The sequence below is a fragment of the Rutilus rutilus genome, assembly GCF_951802725.1.
Source record: "Rutilus rutilus genome assembly, chromosome: 3".
NCBI lineage: Eukaryota > Metazoa > Chordata > Actinopteri > Cypriniformes > Leuciscidae > Rutilus > Rutilus rutilus.
In genome coordinates this window covers 53,518,387-53,540,803 of record NC_140211.1, presented here as the reverse complement: position 1 = coordinate 53,540,803, position 22,417 = coordinate 53,518,387, and the positions used below count along the sequence as shown (strand labels likewise).

Sequence of the window (22,417 nt, the reverse complement as noted above, 5' to 3'; positions counted from 1 at the left end):
GAGGGAGTATTTGAAAACAATCATAATTTTTGCAATTATGTTTGGTAATGATAGTCCATTATCGTGGTGCAGTTAAAAAGCAGCATTTGGCTAATTTGATCAGGCATTCAACTATAATAAAAATGTATGCTCGTCATATTTTGGTTTTCATGGACTTTTAGTTTGTATTTTTTCGATGGTTACCGTTTATGTTCTTCACCTGTGTCTTGTTTGGTTGCTCGTTTGCTCTAGTACTGTATAAATTGCACTGTGTTTCTGTCTTGAGTTCTCGGTTATTTGTCTTTGTTTAGAGTTGATTTGCCTGTTTGAGTTGTCTTTATTTATTAAAACTGCTTTCATAATGACATAAGTTAAAATAGTAAACTAAAACTAAAACCTTTTTTTATCTAGATGCCAAATACTGCTCATTTTCAGTTTAACTTGATGTACTAAAATAACTAAATGTCCCCTATATTCTCATTAACAATTACCTACATTAGTCTATTAATACAGTTCACGCTAGGGAGTGAATGAAAATTAGCAAGTGATTTTGGACACTGAGTGCGCCAGAACTGCTGCGGCTTTTGCATAGTTTGTGCTTGCTGTTTAATAATTTGAAACTTAGCAAAATAGCCACTCCAATAGTTAGATGAAAAGATTTATCTTGAACTCTGTCATGGCAACTATGTATAAACCTTAGTTAAACAATTTAAAAACCGATTAAAAAAGAATTTATACCTGTATATTACAACGTACTCACATTGGACCAGCGGTTTGGAAAATGGATGGATGAATGATTCAGCTGTGAGCGCCATCTTCTGGCGAGACGTGAGAATTAATTCGCCACGACCTTCACTGTGCATTATGGGTATTCTCTAGCTGCCGAGCATACAACGGTTGTACTCATTCACGCAGTGCATTGTGGGATTAAATGAGAGCACTCAATAACGGCCACTATGGTTTCGAACACCGCTACAAATGGCTGTCCCCTCAAATAGAGCCCTATTTAAGGGTATTGAGGTGAATTCGGACACTGCTTAAAACTGAAACAAAAAACAGAAATATTTAAAACAAAAACTCAATGACAAAATTGACAAAACTAAAATCTAAATGTAATGTAATGAAAATGTAAGATACAAAAATAAAAACTAATTCAAAGTATTAATAACAACTAAAAGAGTATCTCAGTGATACTAAAATAACACTGGCTCCGTCCATTGCGAAATTGAACTGGTCCATAATCCTTCTCCACATCTGAATATTAAACATTAAGGGCCAGATTTACTAAATAGGGCAAATTAGCGTGAGAGCGTAATCTGTTAAAAGCGCAGATGAGAGTGGAAAGTTCTGTGCGTGATCTTCTGACGACGCGACGCGCACATTAATGAACAGAGGCGGTCGAAACATTTTCATAATGACCAATGCAATCTACCAAGAGCAGCACAAATTAGCGTCTGGTTTAAGACATGCTTTTTTGGGCGGTAAATAGTGTAGCAAATACCAGTAAACTGACTAGCGCAAACCTTAGTCAATCGTGTTGCGTGATTCATTTAAAAACTCTCCTCCCATAAATTTTGAGAAAGGGAAACTCCCACAACTGAATATGCCACAAAAATAACCCTGTCCACGTCTTTTCAGCGCTAATTTTTCACTGCGTTTCTTTAGTAAATCCTGACAGTAGTTTTTAAATGCCAAAAGAGGATTTGCATTGGAGCAAGCTGTTAGTAAACCTGGCCCTAAATATGTTCTGATTGGCTATGATTTGCATATTCGCTTCCAGTGAGGACAAACTTGCAGCTGGAAACCTATCCTGTTGCGTCTGGTTGGAGCATGACATGAGCGCCAACTTCTCGTTTTTGATGATTCTGAGCAGCACAGTCGATCAACAGGTCACATCCACTAGTACTGAAGCCACAAATACCCTTGACAGCTCGACCCATTTATTAGCCCATCCATGTTTATGAATGTTTGTGTGCCTCAAAGATACTTTCGTCCTCGTTCGCTGCCATAAACGCGCAAAGAGGAAAGGATCCTTCTCAGGAAGCAAGACACGTCCGCAGCGGCCTCTTCATGAAAGAGAAGTAAAGACACAGGCTCCTGTCCTCCTCGTTCACATTCCCCCGCTCTGCCGGTGCATTAAGTCAGTCCACTGAAGACAGGTATCTTAAAACAAACCCCACCGCTCTCATAATCAATGACAAAAACAGACGCACCGGACCAAAGGCTTTTTACTCACACATTTTCTTCTAAGGACACAAAAAAGTATTTTTTCTCCATCTTTATCATTGGTCGAGGCCTTTATGGAGAGGATAATGCATTTGGTCCCTGTCGCGTCACAGCCCTCACAAAGCTCAGCGGCAATTTCAGGCTTCCATCCCATTTTTGCATTTAGTCCCTTTAGTCCTGCACCGCAGAGACTTTGCTTTGCTTGATACGGGGTGTACGAATACACAAGCAAGCCAAAAACTGACAAAAAACAGTCACAATGTAGTCATAAAAAGGATCGTACTGGGCAAAAAAAAAAAACAGTATGATCCGATACATCAAGCTCATTTCTCCAGACTCCAATGCAGATGGTTGTTCTCCTCTCCCTCCTCCAAGCCAGGAGAGAGTATATCAGTCTGGAGGAAATAAATACACACTTATTACATTCTACGTGCTGCATACATTCACCTCCATAATGCATTGCAACGTTCGGTGTGGTGCATGCTGGGGTGAAAAATGAGAATGCAGAAGCACTGCAGAAAGAAAAAAAGGATGTTTAGTGAGACTGAGCTTGGTTGCTACACACTACGGTAACAAATTTGACTATACTATGATAATGAGGGACTATAGATGTGCATAAAAAAAATAGCATTGCTTTTATTAGAGCAACCGGACGTGACTTCTTTTTCGGACCTAGATTGCTTAAAATGTCCGCGATTTGGGTTTGTTTAGATATTGACGTGCCTCCAGAATTCTCATTCATTCTATGTACACATATTTTGTATTGATTTGACTGTTCTTTGTAGATCCCGCCTTCTCGCTAACCACAATTGGTCGATTAGGTACAATGCCTGATGCTATTGGTCAAACTACTTTTCAGCAAATATGCTTTCACACTGTCGTGTCCCAGAATTTGTCCCATTCGCCAAAATGAAAATGCCTCACTCAAGCTGTATGTGTGGACAGGTTCAGGTAGAGTAGTCTCCATACTGCCCAAATGAAAATTTTAATTCATGAAAAAATTAAACAAGAATTCCTGCGCTTTCATCCCGGCCAAAAAAAGAGAAAATACAAACCATTTAGAAGCACAAAACATTAGCTGAGTTTGTGAGCTAAATTAAACACTAGTTAACATTAGTTAATTCATTAAGTATGAACTAGCAATGAACAATTTTTTGGTAACACTTTACAATAAGGTTCACAAGTTAACATTATGTATTAACTAACCATGAGCAATACATTTGTTACTGTATTTGTTCATCTTTGTTAATGTTAGTTAATAAAAATAAAGCTGTTCATTGTTTGTTCATGTTAGTTCACAGTGAATTAACTAATGTTAACAAGATTTTTTTTTAAGTATTAGTAAATGTTGAAATTAACACGAACAAAGATTAATAAATGCTGTATAAGTGCAGGTCATTATTAGTCCATGCTAACTAATGTAGTTAACTAATGAACCTTGTTGTAAAGTGTTACCAATTTTTTTGTTATAAATGTATAAATAGAAAATAATGTCAATTTAAGCATATACCAATAAATGTTTAACAAGTTGCATATTTATGCAAATAGCATTTATGCCTAGTTTAATGATTGCTAATGCATCAAATAACGTATTAATTAATGCTAACAATTTCAGTTTCATCTTACTTTGAAAAGCACAACATGGTCACCCAGTAGTTTTATTCATTTTCATAGAGTCTGGCTATCTTTCACTGTGCTGTACCATGAATAGTATATAGTTGATAAAGAAACTGTGATTCTCAGAGTGCGAAGCTGTCCACAGTCGCAACCACGTAACGGCTCACACGCAAGCCAATCACACGTCTGTCATGCAACCGTCAAACCACAGCGTCCCGGCAGTTCTGCCTGCAAACAGCAGGTGTCTCTCTTTCACTGTGCATGGCCCTCATCCACCGCCGGCCCCCTCCCCTGCCTCAAAAACTCCATCTCCACATAATATATACACCATCATTTGAAAATGGCAGCTTTTTGAAAATTCACCTTGATTATCAGACATTAAAAGTGACTTGAGCAGCGCTGAGTGTCTGGCTGGGGAGATGGTTGCAGACAGCCGAACAATGCGGCGGGAACGGCATTAACGCCTCGCTGGGCCATGCAGCCGCGCAGCCCTTTGTTCTCTCCCTCATCCAATTATTTTTAACGTGCGCCTCTTTCACAACAACAAGAGAGAATTTAATTTTAATGCACTCTGTAAGAAAAGCCCCCCAAAATACATCTATTCTTAAAAGGAGGAGGAAAGAATACGGACAAGGGGTTAAGAATTAATCAGGGAGCGTGCATGAGGCTGTAAAGTGCAGGCATTGCAATGTCTACAACTGTAACCCTTAGAAAAACAAAAATACCAGATAAAATGGGTTTTGAGAATAATAATAAAAAAATACAAAAATCCAGGGACTCTTGCAGGAAGGTATGCGCCCAAATATTTTTCTAATTGGACGAGCACTTTATCTTGCTGTCAGTGAGGTTATAAAAATGCGCACAGTTCCCAGAAGGAGAGAAGCAGCTCTATAGCCGGCCCTTTATTACTGCACGCTAGTGTCTGATATATGCTCCTGCCTTAACCTTTCATCTAAGCCCAACACACACACACACACACACACACAAGCGTGTGTTTTATGCAGAAATGCACTGAAATTCTGTGTTGTTGTGAACGTTACAGGGGATTGTGGTGATTATATACTGGAAGTGCAGCAAAAAGGCATTTAGTAAATCATACGTTACATTAATATACTGTAGCCGTCTGGATGCAGTCACGTAAATGCACGCACACACACCTCAAAAACACGATTCAACCTGACAGAAAAAGCAAATTAGAATCCTGCGTGTTCTGCACAAGGCTGTTGCCATCTAAGCTGCACTACGGCCAATTTTCTCAGCAGTATGAAATGATTGTTTTTTTTCTTTCTTATCAGCGTCGAGGCAGCATCTACAGCAGTGAGAATTTAAAATGAAAAGCCCTTAGTTTTTGTCCCCAGGAACACAAAATAGACAAACATCCGAACGTGCACACGCACACACACAAAATTAGATCTTGGGTTCTAGGCTAGACAACTAACTGTTTGTGAGTAAGCCTCGCTCTGCGGCACAGCAAAAGCAATTCTCTGGAGATGCTGAAATTAAAGGGCAGAATCCAGCCTGTTTATGGTTGGCACTCCGCTCTCCTCTCAATCAAATGTTTTATTAGCAATCATTCGGCACTCTCCGGGCCCTAACACTCCTCCGCCGGAGGAAGGAGGGGGTTTCGGGATGGTGACCCCCGCTCCCACAGCTGCCTACAGATGCTGGACTACACACAGCTGATTACTCCCACCTGGAGCCAGAGTCACCATTAACCTCCACGAGGGCTCAAGCGGCCAGCCGTCCCTACAGCTTCCCCAAGAGGACGGAGGGTTACGAGACACAACCAGTGAGACGCAAAGAATTGAGAGAAGAATAAGAAGAAAGGGTCGCAAGGCAGTTAGCGCTATCGTGCTCATGTGGGACATGCAGGTTCAATTCTGGCAATACTTTCACCCTGAAGTATGCGATGTGAAATCTGCCACATTTGGAACATAGAACTTTTAGTCTCTAATTGAGCTGCATCCCAATTCGCCTACATAAACTATGTAAAAAGTACATACCTCTGAGTGTGTAGGAGAAAGGTAGGTTCTTTTACAACATACTACCACATCATTATTGTGGGCCCTAACATACACCCAGCACAATGCAGTGCCTGGCGTGGCGCAAGTGTTTTTTGTTAGTTTCAGCCTGACGCAGTTATCATTTTCACGTCTTGCGCCATGTTGTTTAAATAGCAAATGCATTTCTGCCCATTAGTGCGCCCGTGGAAAACGAAGTGTGTTTAGGCGCATTGTTGGGGCGTTGCTATTTTGAAGCAACTGAAATAGACTGCGCCATTGACCAACAAAAATATGACAAACAAATATTGGAGCAATATTGTTTTTATCCACAACGCGCGTACACTTTGTCCCTTGCTTAGATGGTCTGCTGGCGCGCTTTAACCTCGTGCACGAGCAGATCCGTTTCCTCGCTAGAGAAGCGCTCAGTCTTCCCGCTTGCAAATTCCTCCATGTAAATAGCAATCGGCCATGGCGCGAGCGCAACTAGCTTTTAAAGGGAACAGGTGAGACTCTGATTGGTCATGGTCACGTCATGGCCAAAACACACCCATTTCTCATTAAGGGCCCTATTTTAACGATCTGAAACGCAAGTGTCAAAGCGCAAAGCGCAAGTAACTTTGTGGGCGGGTCTTGGCGCTGTTGCTATTTTCCCGGCGGGATAAATGACTCTTGCGCCAGGCGCAAATCTAAAATGGGTTGGTCTGAAGTAGCTTCTTTATTCATAGGTGTGGTTTGGGCGTAACGTGAAATAAACCAATCAGAGCGTCAGCTCACATTCCCTTTAAGAGCAGGCGCGCTTGTTCTAAAGCGGATTCCTATAATAACGGCGGATTTGCCAGGCGCGCGCCAGGAGCGGTTCACAGCCAAGGAGAGCAACACTCTCGTCAGGGACGTTGGGGATGGAGAAACCCACCCAAATTAACTTCGGTTAAAAAGGCGTATGATAATTTGGGTAAATGTGTAAGCTAGATGTATGCTTTTATAATAAATTGTCTATCTATCTATCTATCTATCTATCTATCTATCTATCTATCTATCTATCTATCTATCTATCTATCTATCTATCGTAATAATGTATGATTTGCAAAAATGAAAACTGCTGCTTCTGTGTAGATGAGAGAGTGTATGCGCGTTGTGCACACGCTACATTGATTATGGCCAAGCATGCGCCCTTAAAATAGCATATGAATAACATGCGCAACGCGCCACTGACTTTAAACTGTTTTTTCCTGGTTAGTGGCGCAATTGTTTTCTAAACCTGCAAAATAGCATGAAGGAACGTTTGCGCCGAAACACGCCTCCTTTTTTGCGCTGAACCGCCCAGGGAGCGCAAGTTTTTTCCCTAGTTTAGCGACGTGCTTCTGTGGAGGGAAAAGCGCGCTTTGCGCGGGTGCAAAATAGGAATGATACATGCGTCAGTGTACAAAGTCAATTGCGCTGGTTGCAAGATAGGGCCCTAAGAGAATAGGGACAACCCTTTTAGACCATGCACCGCGCGTGCCGACCATTTTTCCCGTCGTTAAACTAGCAAAAGTGGATTCGGACACGCCCTAAGTGAACTTGCACCGTGTGCTTTAGACCATGCGCTTAGATCATTAAAATAGGGCCCTGTGACTTTAACGGACCACATATGTACGTGCATCCTGGCACCGTAAACTGGCCCTGGTATCCAGTCGAAGATCTTTCATGTGAAGAACTCTCCTCATGTTTTTGCATGATGCATCAAAAAGTTGCATAGCCAAAAGGTAATGGCCAAACACATCTTTATATCTTGCAGCTGAAATAAATATTATCAATTATGGTAACACTTTATTTTGATGTCCACTTTAGACAATCTACTAACTATAAGTAACTTTGCAACTACATGTCAACTTACTCTCATTAGAGTATTAGTAGACTAGTTTGCTTAAAATCTGCAAAAAAAAAATATTTTGATGCTCCCCCAATAGACATTCTACTGACTATAAGTAACTTTGTAAGTACAAGTACATAGTAACTACTAACATTAACCCTAACACCTAACAGTCTACTACTGTCTACTAATACTCTAATGAGAGTTAGATGACATGTAGTTGCAAAGTTCCATCAAAATAAAGTGTAAACTTGATTATTAAATACTCAATGTTCAATGGATAGTTTGCGAATTGGGACGTAGCAATGGATGTCATAACTTTGCTGATGGCTATTGGCACCACAAGAATGTGCACTGTCCCAAACACTTCACTAGCGACTATCCTCAGCTGTGACAAGAAAGGGGTAAAATATCCATTTTGCACTTTTAAGAGCTTCCAAAAAGAATTGAGCACTTATCAAACTTTTACTATATTAAAATTATATAGGCCAATGTGAGGATGAAATATATATTGGGCAAGGCTAACCAGCTAACCTTGCAATGCTCAATATTGAAAAAAGTTAAAAGAATCAATCACTTCATTCATAAAAGCAACCATCTTTTGCTCTAAGTCATGCTAGGAAACATGATCTGTTGGGGTGTGTTCACACTTGTCATGTTTGGTTAGATTACAGCTCGTGGTGTGATTGCTCTGTTAGTGTGGTTCATTTGAATAAGTGTGAACGCTGCCATCTGAACCCTGGTGCACACCAAACAAGCGGACCGAGACCACTGAAAAGATGGGTCTCTGTCTGCTTCCAAACAAACTCTGGTGCGATTCGAATGGAATATGAACACAACACGGACAAATAAAAAAGAAAAAATGACAGAATGCTTAAGCATACCTGTTTTTTCTTGTTATAGTCACAATGTTGCCCAACACAGTTCAGTACAGGATCGCAGCAGATCTTGGTTTGTGTTTGTGACGGAGGGATTCCTGTTGCTGTTTTGACTCCTTTACACATTTTATAAGTTCTTCACGAGTTCTCAGCTTGTGAAAATATCATCATATGTGGGCTACGCACATACAACAAGCTCATTTAGCCCAGCACACAGCATTGTTTTGGATGTTCGGTAATTTCCGTCGCAAAATCTACGTAATAAAAGCAGTCTAATCAGGTTGTGAACGTATCTCTATGCCTTTAGGTTCGGTATCTTTAGTTGCCAAAAACAGACTAGGACTAAATGTTTTTTTGTTTGTTTGTTTTTTGTCAGTTTCATGGCCCCCAAAATATTTTGTTGTATGAATATCTGAACATGCAATATATCAAAAGAAAGCTATTTCTTCTAGCCTCATGCATTCTTTTTTTAGCAAAAAACTGAGAAAATCATGACTACATCTGGATCGGATTCATACCAATGATCAAAACATAGATTGAGTAGTTCGAGTAGATCGAGTCCATCAATACACCTAATGCTTGCACAGTCCTGTACCTTCCTATAAACCACAGTTCTATAATTCAGTAACATTGATTTATATGCTGTTTAATGTGGATGATCGCGTTATTTTACATATGCATATGCTTACATATGCTATCACTTGTTTCTGCTGCTTCTTCACCTGTGTTTTGATCAGGAGATTCTGTACTCTTTCAGAAGATGCATAAAAGCGCTCCCTACTGTATAACAGTGAAGACACGGAAAGCCGGGAATTTCAGTCAATGGCGAGGAAAGGGTTAAAAAAGTGTGGGGTCGTAAAGACAGTTACCTGCTGACAGACTGAACTATGCTGAGATTTCAGCCTGGACACTTTCTCCTCCAGCCACTGTATCTGCTCAGCCTGTGAACACACATGCACAAAGATCATGAAATTCACATCACAAATGTTTACCATCAAACACAGATATGTTTTGAGAAGGAGACAATAACCAGAGCAAAGATGGTAGCTCAGAACAAACAAAGCAGTGAGAAAATGGCTGCACTGTTCAGTCATAATGAGAAGCGGAGGTGTGTGTGTGTGTGTGTGGTGTGTCAGGTTCCCTGCTCTGCTCTCATCACATCTGCTGTCAGTAATCTGTTCCTGAGCCAGCAGTGCTGGGATTAAGTGCAGTCTGCAGATAAAGGATGTATGCGTCATTAAAACACGCAAGACCGACACGTACACACTCACAGACCCACCGGTGAGTAATAATGCAGCCACAGTTTCAATCACAAACGCAGCTTCATTTCTATGTGAAAATCATGGCCGTTCAGAGTGTGGAAGTCTCAGATGTGAAGTTTCTTTCGAACAGCAAACTGTCCAGCTGTGCATTGGAGAAATAGTGATTTTAAAAGGGATAGATCACCCACATTTTTTATTCTTGGTAACACTTTATTTAACAGTGTCTTTGTTACAAGTTACATGTACTTGCTATAGTAATAACAGAAAATGATGCATAATTAAATGCAACAAACCCTAATCCTAACCCTAATTACTGGTTGTTAATTAATATTACTTTGTACACTTAAATGTATAATTACACTGTAACAAGGACACCTTAAAATAAAGTGTAACCAAATTCTCTTGTGTACTCACCATAATGTATTTCTTTCTTTCCAAAAAAGGACAAAACTCTCCGTAAAGTAGTCCATGTGACTTGTGGCCTGTTTACACCTGGTCACTTCATGTGTTTTTACTGATCGGATAGCTATCTGATTTGTTAAAACAGTTCCATTTACACTTGGCCACATAGATGTCTCTGCAAAAACAAATATAAATCCAATCTTCAATTCCCGCTCTATATGCAAATTTAACAGAGTTCTTGATGTGTATTGAGAAAAGCGCTATAGAAATAAATGTGAATTGAATCTGCAGCTATGCGTGTTGCACTAGACCTGTCATATCTGGCTATAACATGTCATATAGCATCTCCAATAATGCTCTCACACGCTTATTTTTTAACATTTTGGGATGAGAAAAATTTACATATGTGCCTTCAACCTCCAAATACATTTAAATCCATCTCGAAAGCGTTTCAGAGGGCATTTACTCCTGGTGACCAGGTGTAAACAGTTATATGTCATATAAGTATGAGATTTGAGTACGATGATGGGGAATTTACGATGACTAGGAATTTTGATCTGTCCCTCACATCATGCTATTAAATGGCTTTAGAAAATGTGGAATATAGAGTAAAGGACTTATGGACCACTTCATGGTACTTTTATGGTTCCTTTTAGACATTTTTTCGAGTTTGACAATCTAAAGTCACGGTATGATTGTTAAAAAAAAAACTTCATTTTATGTTCCACATAAGAAATTAAGTTTGGGACGTCATGAGAAATAATGAACACAGTTTAATTTTAGGGTGAGTTTTACCTTTAAGGAAACAATGATGTCCATGTGTATACATTTTAGGTCTGATTCTTTGCAGGAAATGCTGAAAAAGACTATGCTTCTCAATAGAGGAAATTTGATTAAGGCTCCAGATCATGAACAAAAGACAATAGTCACAGAGAATAAGCGCACATGAACTCTCACTGATATCCTGACAAGGAGATCAAAAGCTTTCTGCCATGCACTATTTCATTTAATACAAAAATCAGCCCTTCTGGAAAAAAATCAAAATAAAAGGCAATTCTGAACAAAATAAAGAACACAAATTTAAAAACAAATTTATATTTTAACTACTGGCCTGTAAATATTAATATACCAAACTTTTTTTCTACTAATTTTATTGTCAAATTAGTGTAACGGAGGTCAGCTAGTAAGAGCTGTGCAAGTAAACCTCACTCCCTTGGCCTCAAGAGGCATGCTAGCGACTAGAGACTGTGTTTTTTATCTTCCATGTTAACGCGCCCGCCTCTCATGCCGGAAACGTATGTTCGAATGTAGAACCAGAGTGGTTAAACTGATGCCGTGACTTAGGGTAGGAGTGAGGTTTAGCAGGGTGAGTGTAATGGAGGCCAGCTAGTAAGAGCTGTGCATGTAAACCTCACTCCCTTGGCCTCAAGAGGTGCGTTAGAGGCTGCGTTCTTTACCGTCCCATGCCGGAAACACCCGTTCGAATCCTGCTCGGAGTGGGGCGGCTAGAACTGAATGAGTTACATTAGCATGAATAAAATCAAATCAAATTCTAACATCTGCAAGAACATAAAAGACAGTACACTGGTAAGCGTAACAACTCTCCCCTGTCTGCTGATATTATTAGTTTTTTCTTTATTGTCAAGTTTCAAGTTTCTCTATCTTAAACAAGTTTCTCTATCTTAAACATCTGTCAGTATAATGTGTGTTCAGAAAAAAAATGGAATAAAAAAACGTTTTAAAAAATGAAAAGTAAAGTCTGTAGAATTGCTTAAGACATCTCAGTAAAACGAGTAGAGGTCAACTGGATAAACAGAATAGCATTAACCGCAGTAATGACTCCCAGACCATGTGACATTACAGAGAGGTGAGAGCCTATGAGCAAGCAGCAGATGGTATATGAATGACAGAAACTGTAAGAAACTTGTTTGACATAAAAACAAGTACTACAGTATTTCCATGGTTTCTTGGACATATCCCATGGTATTCACTGAAGTACCCTGGAATACCATGTATATACTATGGTTTATAAATATTTATCATTCAGGACTATGGTATCACCAGCTGATAGCATCATTGCACCATGGTACCAGTGTTATTTTATTATATTTGTATACATTATATTTTATGTTAATATTTTAAATTAGACTTTTTAATTTTCAGTTTTCACTTTGTTTAGTTTGAGTTCTTTAAGTACTTCAAGGTAAAGGGGTGGTTGATTATGATTTCACTTTTTTAACTTTAGTATGTGTAATGTTGCTGTTTGCACATAAACATCTGCAAAGTTACGACACTCAAAGTTCAAAGCAAAGGGAGATATTTTCTTTTACAGAAATAGCTTTTTAAGGACTACAACAAATGGCTGGGACTACAATGAGGTTCTTCACGGGTTAGTGAAATCACTAACCCTAAAATTTACATAAACCCCGCCCCCGGGAACACGATTTATAGATTATCATGACAGAACACGCTAATCAATGACTAGAAGATAACTACACATCAGCTACATAAATTCATCAACTAACCATTCAGAAATGTCCTGTTGCATTCTACATGTTGTCACTTCTTCTTGAGTCTCTCCATCATTGTCTGACTCCGGTTTGAACATAAAAGGCTGTCTGTGTGAGGTAATCGCTAACACAAGAGCTCTTGAAGCTCCGCCCTCTGTGACGGGAGCAGCATCAGATTATTTGCATTTAAAGGGACACACACAAAAACGGGCGTGTTTTTGTTACCCTCAAAAAGTGACTATTTTAACATACTATTAAAAAATATCTGTGGGGTATTTTGAGCTAAAACTTCACATACACACTCCATCAGAGACATCAGAGGCTTATTTTACATCTTGTGAAAAGGGCATTATATGACCTCTTTAAACTAAACAAAAATGAGAAACCTTGCCTTGGCAACTAGCTGAAATAAAATAAGAAATTTATATAGAAATAAACAAAGTATATTTTATTTTAAGTTAACGTTTATTTTTAATGTAAACATTAAAGGTGCATTAAGCAACTTTTCATGTTAAAAATACCCGTTTTTCTAACCCATACATGCTTAAACAATTGCCTGATGGGCTGAATGAGCCCTTCTATGATCACTGCGATTGCCTCTATAATCCTGTACAGTAAAATAAATAAGAGGGATTCGGGTCGGAATCGACTGGGCGTGACGTCATGCGCGTTCACGCTCACCTGGCTATGTCTGGCAGGTTTGTGTATTCGCCGCCATTATCCGCATCAGCGAAGACAACTCAAGCGACTTTTGCAAAAGTAGAAGATGGATTCAAAGAGACCGGCTTCTAGTTCATCCCAAACCCCAACGCAAACTCCACGTAACCGCGTGCACAACTCTGGTTGCAGTTTCGCGTGTCGCCAGAAGGGGGCATAGTTCTGCAAAAATTCAGAGACTTGCGCAATGCACCTTTAAAGTAACTTTTTTTTAATGGTTTTAGTTCCTGGCTCCGGCTCAGCTGGGCTCGAACAACGGACAGCTCATTCTACAGTTCGTGACATTTCTTCCTAGCTTCTTGGGCCTCTTTGCACTTTTCCAACACCGTGAACCGGACCAAACTAAGCTCCGCAGTGATTCTGTCCACCTACAGGGCGGCGCCAGACATGAGAAACATAATGCAATAGAATCTTCTTTCCAAGGGCACATATAGACACACTCATTCAATCTGACCCTTGGTGGAGGTGACCTCCTTGCAATCAGCCCCGTGGAACACTTATTTCCCAGCTATAATCAGACTCGCTCACTAAGGCCTGACCTTTTCTCAGCAGCCCCTCAGCCATGGCTATGTATAACTCCAATATAAAACCCAGCCCCCTAGAGAGAGACATCTGCTAGAGCTCAGATCCACGGCCATACAGGTTAATTAGGGAGAGAGAGCACAAGCACACCGCTGCACAAACAAGCTAGAAAGATCTCGGACTATATGAAAGGAATGATATATGTAAGTTGCACCTACTATCAAAGTATTTACTGTGGCACAGGGTTATATTTTCTAATATTTTTGCACCATTCTCATGGTAACAAACTAAATGAAAGAAACAGCTTGGAACCTATAAAGCAAGGTGGCCTTCAAGTTCATTATGCGGTCCTCTTTATAACATTTCAAGCACTTATTTTCTAATTATGCTGGTATAGCTCCTAAATTCTTGAATTGTGATGACAGACCAAATTCTACAAAATTGGTGGCTGAGCTTACATGTCAATAAAGCTCCAATAAAATATGACATTATGATAAATGCAAATTTTTTTGTGAATATTTGACATCAACAACGGTACTTAGTGGCCTGGTGCCGTTTAATTTCCAGAAGAGCTTCATTCTCCACCTGCACCTTCACCAGATTCCCTTTCACCTCTGAGAGCTACAAGAGAGCAGACACACTTCATATAGCTCTCATACAGTATGCAATTTTACTAAAGCAATAAATACTTTTGACAGATCATGTGCACTTGAAGGCAAGTGGCCTAGAATAGCTGTTTTATTCTACATAGAGTGGATAGTATGATCAGAGCATTACATCCTCTGGCTTTATTTAGAGCTGATATTAACATCCTGTTCAGGTGATCTGACTTTGAAAATGTATAATGCTAAATATAAATAGAAATTGGGTTCTAAATGTTTTGAGATTAGTTTACTTCAACCACATTCTAAAGTGGACAAAAACGCACATGACCACATTGCAAACCAAGGCCATAACCACTCCTGACAAAGAGCAGGGAAAATCCACCTATAATAATTTACTCTTCACAGATACTGGATATGAATTCCAGTGCGACACTTCACTTTTAACGGTGAAAGAGTAAGATGTAAGTAGCTAAACACTTTTTGCGGTGGAAATGTTAAGCGAACGACAGTAATATCCAGTAATGCAAACAACTTGACTTTTTTGGTCAAATTTCTCAGGATCAACTGATTACGGAACTAAACATCCAGAGATAGTTCTCCCCAGCTCATTTATTTCAGAGTAACTGAATCAGTCACATGCCTGTGAATACGATATTTAAAATGGCATTGGTAACCAAAACCGTGATCACCGAATCATGAAGAAAAAAAAAATGCTTAGTGCACCTTATATAGTGCACTTATATTCTTGCTCAAGTCTTTGGAACTGAAAATATTACACATGTAATTCAGTCTCACAAAGTAATGAATCTCATTTAAAAGAGTTTGAAGCTGTGATAATAAAGGTGCCTCACATGATAACAAACAAGCTGCGTCTGGAGCGTAAAAAGGCCGTGAACTTAAATGTGAGAGTGTTAGTAAACAAGGGCACTGTGAGTGTGAGGTTGTTCTCTCAGCAATCAGTGTAGAGCTCCCCTAACAAGTCTGCCATGACGCCTAGCGACAGGTGACACAGCCCCTGGTGACGGACAGCACTGGCCTGAGCTCTGATTGGTCAGCAGTCCGATCCAGGAGGGGAGGGCTGAGAGTCTCACTGCAGCAAACACTAGCTCGTAGCAACATGTCTAATATCACAAACTGTTCGATACATTTAAATTATGCATGTATTACATTGTACAACCTAAAAGAAAGAAAAATCACAATATTCAGAAGAGATCTATAAAATATCTCACTGCGTTCAGATTTACAAAGATTCCAAAGTCTGCAAAAATCTAACTTCAACCTGTATTCTCATCATTCTCAGATCAAGATCACACACACATATAAATACAACTGACTCATTTGAGAAATATCTTAGATAAAAGTTGAAACATAAAAGAAACATTATACTTAGTCTCCTGAGCTGGGTTTTGTGTCATGTTTTAAGTATCTATCTGCATTTTTGGGATCTCTGGGATCATGTTCCCTGGCATCTGGCAAGAAAAAATTCGGAGACCCTCCTCACCTCAACAGGGGAGGGGCGAACACCTGTCTCAAAGAACTCTCACTTCAGTCCAGCTGCCAGCTGTTCAACACATGTACTGCACGTTCTACAGCTAACATGGAATATAACAAGTTTAGCAGAGTTACTTAGGCAAACAAAGAGTTTACTTGATACATAAAAAAGATTTCAGACCCCAAAAAACTGCATATTAAGCATTTTACCATCATGTGCAAGTCAAAACAATCGTCCTCAAGTCAAAGTAACGACTGCAGCTCAAAAGCCGCTGTCATTAGAGCAAGTACCACTTGTAATGAATGAAAAAACAGAAGCTTTCAGTTCATTATGGTAGCTTGGATTGGGATCATTTCATTCGTGTTTTTTTTTTTTTTTCAAAGCCTTTTCAAAATCATCCCTGACTGAACATTTGCTCTTGGTAAACTTTGTGTGTAACAGCACAAGCCAATTTGTTATAATTACAGCTATTCTTCTTATGTGAAATCATCCTTCTTAGAAGAAGAGAAAAATACACAAATTACTGCAAATGCAGTGGTCTGAGATCAAAGTATCTCACAAAGAAGAGCCCAAAACGAAAGCATGGAGATTGAGAGAGCGAGTGAGAGAGAGAGAGAGAGAGAGAGAGAGAGAGAGAGAGAGAGAGAGAGAGAGAGAGAGAAAGGGCCTGAGCAGCCTGGGCCTGGCCGTGAAGCTTTTACCTGAGCTTGTAGCTCCTGATCTTTCTTCCTGGCATCTTGTAGCTGCCCGTGAAGCTGCTGGTTGCGATCGTGTCCCCTCTGGAGCTCCTGCTGGCTTTCTTGCAGCTCTCTCTGCAGATCCCACAGCCTCTGCTCTTGGACGTCCAGCTATCCAACCACAATAGAGGGCAGGGCGCAGAGGAAGAGAAAATCAATCCACTACAAAGAGTCTCCTTCTCTGCTCGCCTGCCCGTTTCGCAGAACCCGCCATGACTAGAGCTCCGGCAAAGAGGAACTGGTGTCCATCTGGCCCTCATCGCATCCCAAACATTGAGCAACCTTGAGCGGTTCTACCCTTCACATACACCCAGACACTCTAGACAGGCTAGGACAGCCCTGCACTGAATGCAGAAACAAAAATCAATGCTTCTTAAACAAATGCGAAATCGCAGCTCTTTGTTTGAAAGAAAGAGCAAGAGAACAAGCAACACTTCTGCAGACAAATCTTTACAATTTCCGGTTACATACACAAGCAGTCTGCGACACGTCAATCCATTACCCACTTTTTGCAACAAAAAGTATTCATTAATGGTGTTATTTTTCAAATCATTACAGCAAGGCCCACCACGTCACATCAAAAATAAATAATTATTATTGTAATTAGCACAATATGGTCACCTGCGAAAGAGAACGGAGAGGCGGGGAAGATGGGAGTCAAGAAAAGGAGAAAGGAGGAGGTTTGGCAAACCCCTTGTTCCGGTCCAGTCCGACATTATCAAGCATCCTCATCTGCATTTCAAGTTGTCGCACGATGACAGCCACATATCCAAGATGGGGGCCCAGGGACTCCCCGCAACGATCAATTAATCAGCCGCACTCATTAGAGGCCCAAGAGTAATCCACAAATTCGCCTAAGTCACCTAAATCAAACGGTCGCCCCTCGCTTTACCCATTGATTGTGGTCTGGTGACAAGCACTTCAAACCTTGCCTCGTCTTCTCATCCGTCTGTTGGCACAGCGAAAGCTCGAATTCCTGCCAGATTGTAGACTAAAACGATGAGGGAAGAATGAGAATCGTTTCCCTTTAATCCTAAAAACCCAGCTCATCCTTTTGCTCTGCTTTTCGGTGTGTGATGCAAGCCGATAACCCTGCTCTTTCTTTGCCTTACAATTGCGCTCTCTCTCCATTCTCCCCTCCTAAACTGATCAATACTTCATTTAAATCATGACATTAGCACACTACAACTGGAAAAAAGCTGAAAGGAATAGCAAAACGCTTCTTGTGGCAAATGGAGGGTTGGAAAATGGATCATACATTCGAATAGTAACCATAATTGTTTGTTTATATGTAAAAACAAAGGTTGAAATGCATGTGACGCTCAGGACCGACATCATTGTTTTATTTTCAGCTCCCAAGACTGACTGATCAATATCGCATTTGAATCCAGAGAGAGGGGCAATACCGCTTTAGCTCTCAACGTTAAATGAAATGCAAATAGCTCTGCCGTAATCAACACGTATTTCAGACGTTATCATCCCGTCCCGCTGAAACAAACCCTAATGATATTTCATACACAAAGAACATGTAGCCATACGCATTGGCGGTGGCGTGGTATGCGCCGTCATGCATTTGTTTATTCATGCAGGATGCTGTAAGAATAATCAGAGCGCTATGCAAACACTCCACACTTAAGACTTGAAGGGACGGTAATCATCGACGCGGGGGGGGGGGGTGTGGGAGCAGAAAGAAGAAGAAGAAGAAGAAAAAAGGTAATTTCCTGTCGCGGATCTGCATAACAGGCGCACGAGAGAGTCTTATCTGCCTAATGGTCATTAGCGGAGCTTATTTACCTGAACGCTTTGGGCGTCACGGGCCTGATGAGAGAGGAGCAGGTCTTGCCGGAGTCTTTGGATGCTCGCGTCCCGAAGTGACAACTGCGGTTCGGGTTTCACATCCCAAACGTGGCGGTGAGGAAGGAATGGAGGGCGTGAGGGGTTTTTGAGAGTAAAGAGAGGGAGGTGGAGAGAGAGGGAAGGGAAGAGTGAATCACTCCAGGAACATGCACTTACATATAGTCGGGTGCCAATGTCAACCAATGAGCAATTAGGCAGACAAGACCAAAGTTATTGATCGGGTTTGGGGCTCTTTCCCAGGCTAACTAAGCTGAGTATGTGTGATGGCTGAAGAAGCAGTAGGGAAAAAGAGGAGGGGGAGAATTTCGAAGGGCTACTCCCTCTAGCTCTCACTGGGCCTGTGGTCTCGAAGAGGGCCAGGTCATTTAACCTTCTATTGATCTTCCTCCTAAATAACCCCCTTTCCTAAACAGATGTGCATGTAAAATGTATACACTTAATGTAGGTCACACACCTGTCAATACATTACACAGTCAGATGTGTCTGCAAGACTGCTGGGGAAATGGTCCCATGTTTTGCAGACATCAGGGTTCTTGGGAAGATACAGTATAACCCTGAGTGTGCATCATAGGTTACCAACCAGATCGCAGACTTTAGCATTGCTTATGGATGTGCTTGAGGGTACAGACCATTAATATGAGATGAGTGAAACCAAGATTGTAAGGGATAGAAGTAGAGTCTTTTCAATTGGCTGTAGAGACTTTATGGGATAGTTCACCCAAAAATGGAAATTCTGTCATCATTTACTCGCCCTCATGTTGTTCCAAAACTGCATGATGTTCTTTCTTCCGGATAACATAAAGAAAGGTATTTTGAAGATTGGTTTAATGTCAGTGGGGTCCTTATTGATTTTGGTTGTATGAAAAAAGAAAAGAAAAAAAAGACATTTTGTGTTTCACTGAAGAAAGAAAGTCATACAATACAACATGAGGAAAATGTTTAATTTTTGGGTGAACTATTCCTGTAGGCTCACATGTAATTTCCATGTCACAGTCAGGTTCCAAAACTTCTTTTAAATTTTGGATTTTAGGTGTCTGTCATTCTCACATCTATAAAGGTGATGAATGAATTATTAGAATAATTTGTGCACTGCTAATAAAAGGTCTAAGGACAGAAAATTAAGAGCATTGAGTGTCAAAAACTGTGTCTAACAGTGTGAATTGTGGCCGTACCTCAGTCTTCAACAGCTGTGTTCCTCTGAGGGCTGTGAGATCAGTGGAAGCCTAAAGAGGAAGACAATGCATCCGATGAGACTATGAAAGAAAAATGACCATTAATGTCTCTACATTAGCTCAATTGTTTCTGCTAGACAGGGAATAAATGGAAAGTAAATTGAGACCATCATTAAACAGGACAGGTCATAAAAAGATTAGATAGTTTGACAGTTTAATGATAATGTAAGGTTAGTTCATGTTGTAAAAGTCATGTGATGCAAATCCCTTAAAAAATAATTAATTCATGATGATTGTAAAATATACCTTGAAAATATAGTTTAAAACTTAAAAAAAAAATAATGCAAACATGGATTCTAGTACTTTTAACTTGATGGTTACACCACATGAGATCTGTAGAGTCATTAAGTTTTTGTTTTTAAATAATAACATTTTATACATTTTCAAAAAGATTTTCTACAACTTGGCACATGCATTTTTTTATCTCTTACATTATAATATATACATTATATAATATTTTCTGAGCTGCTACCCACATCATTTTACAGCTCTATGTTCCTTCCTACTGTATATCAACAACATTTGTTTCTTTTCTCTTTTTTTTTTTTTCTCCAAAGAAGTTTTAGGAGAAACATCAGAGATAGAGTTGATTAGAATAACACTGAAGAGATGTACTATAAACACGTCCAACGATACGGAGACGAAAGAGAATGAACTCAATAAGACAGGGAAAAACATCTATTCTCCCAGAGAGTGTGTAATTGAAGACATGTCTTTCATGAGATATGCTTTGTTGTGAAAGCAGAAAATTCATAAGAAAGTTTTACAAGAAAGAAGGCAGAAGAGTTCACAAGTGCTGGTGAGAGGAGATGAAGACGACACGCTCGTATTGACCCTTTCCTCAATAATGTCTCTGGAGAACAGTTAGTTAACACTGATTGTCTACAATCCTGCTCAATCCTGACAAGTGTGGCCTCGGCCAACTCCACTTCAACACAATCAATTATTTCCTCACTACCCATGGCCAAGAACATCCTTAAAGCACACAATCTGCACCAGAGAAACACTCCATTAGGAAGGTGAGGAAAGAACATTAGGAACCTGCTTTTCTCATTGCCGGGAAAATGCTGCCTTGTGATGCTGCATTATGTTGTGGATTCGTTTTTAATAGCGACATTCTGATTACATCATCGAAACGATGTTTACTCCTTCCACAGATTCATACAGAGATATAGAATAGTGATGTTCAGGTATTTACTAGAAAGCCATGCTCTTTTGCATAGCTTTTTGTCTCTCCGAGTTTTTCCGTCGGTGTGTTTTTGAAAATCAATGGTGATATTTCCAGAGAGGCAGACATGATAATGAAAGAGAGAGGCGAGAAAATGCAACCCTCAGAGGTGATTGCTCATTCCGAGCGGCTTCAAACATCCCTGTGTTAGAAGGACACCTTAAATATTCGGACTTTTTGCGTCACTCCAGACTAAATCCCTAGCAACCACCATAGCAACACACTTCCTCTTGGACGTGAAATGCATTGTAAGTTCCCCCCTGCCACCAGAGATGGAAGAGGGGAGGGAGGGTGCGAGCAGGACGACAGACAGAGAAAAACAGCATCACAAAATGAAAGCATGAGAGGCGAAAGGAGAAAAACAAGTCAGGAAGACTTCATTCATATTAATAGCACAAACAAAACAGCCACATAAGCAAACACACTGAGGAGGGAAAATCAGCTATTTTTATTTTTCATCTGCAACACGTTTATCGTTTTCTGTATGCAAGGGATGTAATATGTCCTGAACTACCATGTCTGAAAAGCCACTGCAATGCCAGACTAACTTTTAACCGTAACTCATTACCATTCAAGCCATTCAAACCCATTTTACTTCAATAATGTGATTTACGTCTTGTGTGGTGTGTGAAAAGTTGGCTTTCTAAACCAAAATGGAGCCAGACCAAATGCCAGTTTGCTAAACAGCAATTTGACTATAGAGTGGTGCAGGGATGACGTATTTTTGTAGGACCAATAAGTTTGCATCACACTGGTTCCCTCGACAAAAGCCCAAAAGCTTATGATTTTCATTGTGCGCACATTTTTGAAGCGTAAATACAAGAAGTCAAAAGCTAAAGTTCACACCACAAGAACTAAATAACTACACCACAATCGCATGGCTTCAACGTCACCATCACTAGGTTTCCGGCAACTCTTTCAGTCTTTGTTTAAACACGATTTCACTGAAAGTTCGAGATATAATAGTTTGCAAGAGCGCGATTATAAACACAACAAGGCTATAAAAGCGGACTAATGAGTAGATGAGTCTATCCCTTCGGCTGATGACGTTTAATGTCCCAGACAGACTGTAGTCCCATTTAGCCACTTGTTAGCGCATTTTTCAAGACAAATAAAAGCTTTAAAAGAATCACAAGAAGACACTCCTAATGTATTTTATGTCAGAATAAAACGTGAAAATATCTTGAGCTTGTGTTCACCATAGAGCTTATTTCAGGCATTTAACCAAATCCGTTAAAAAATCCCATTGACTCCGGGATGAAGGAACCGGAAGTGCTAAAATGCTAATTTATGGCTTT

At 40.1% G+C, this 22,417-nt stretch overlaps 1 protein-coding gene across 1 annotated transcript in view; it reads right to left on the bottom strand.

Moving 5' to 3' along the window:
- Window positions 1–20,853, bottom strand: part of pmfbp1 (polyamine modulated factor 1 binding protein 1) — a gene marked incomplete at both ends in the record, with an annotated part of 92,528 nt that extends 71,675 nt beyond the window's left edge. The window contains 4 exon segments of the mRNA XM_084404346.1: window positions 9,425–9,496; window positions 16,767–16,913; window positions 19,832–19,882; window positions 20,797–20,853. Coding sequence (XP_084260472.1) covers window positions 9,425–9,496; window positions 16,767–16,913; window positions 19,832–19,882; window positions 20,797–20,853 — 327 coding nt within the window.
- Window positions 20,854–22,417: the final 1,564 nt, after the last annotated feature.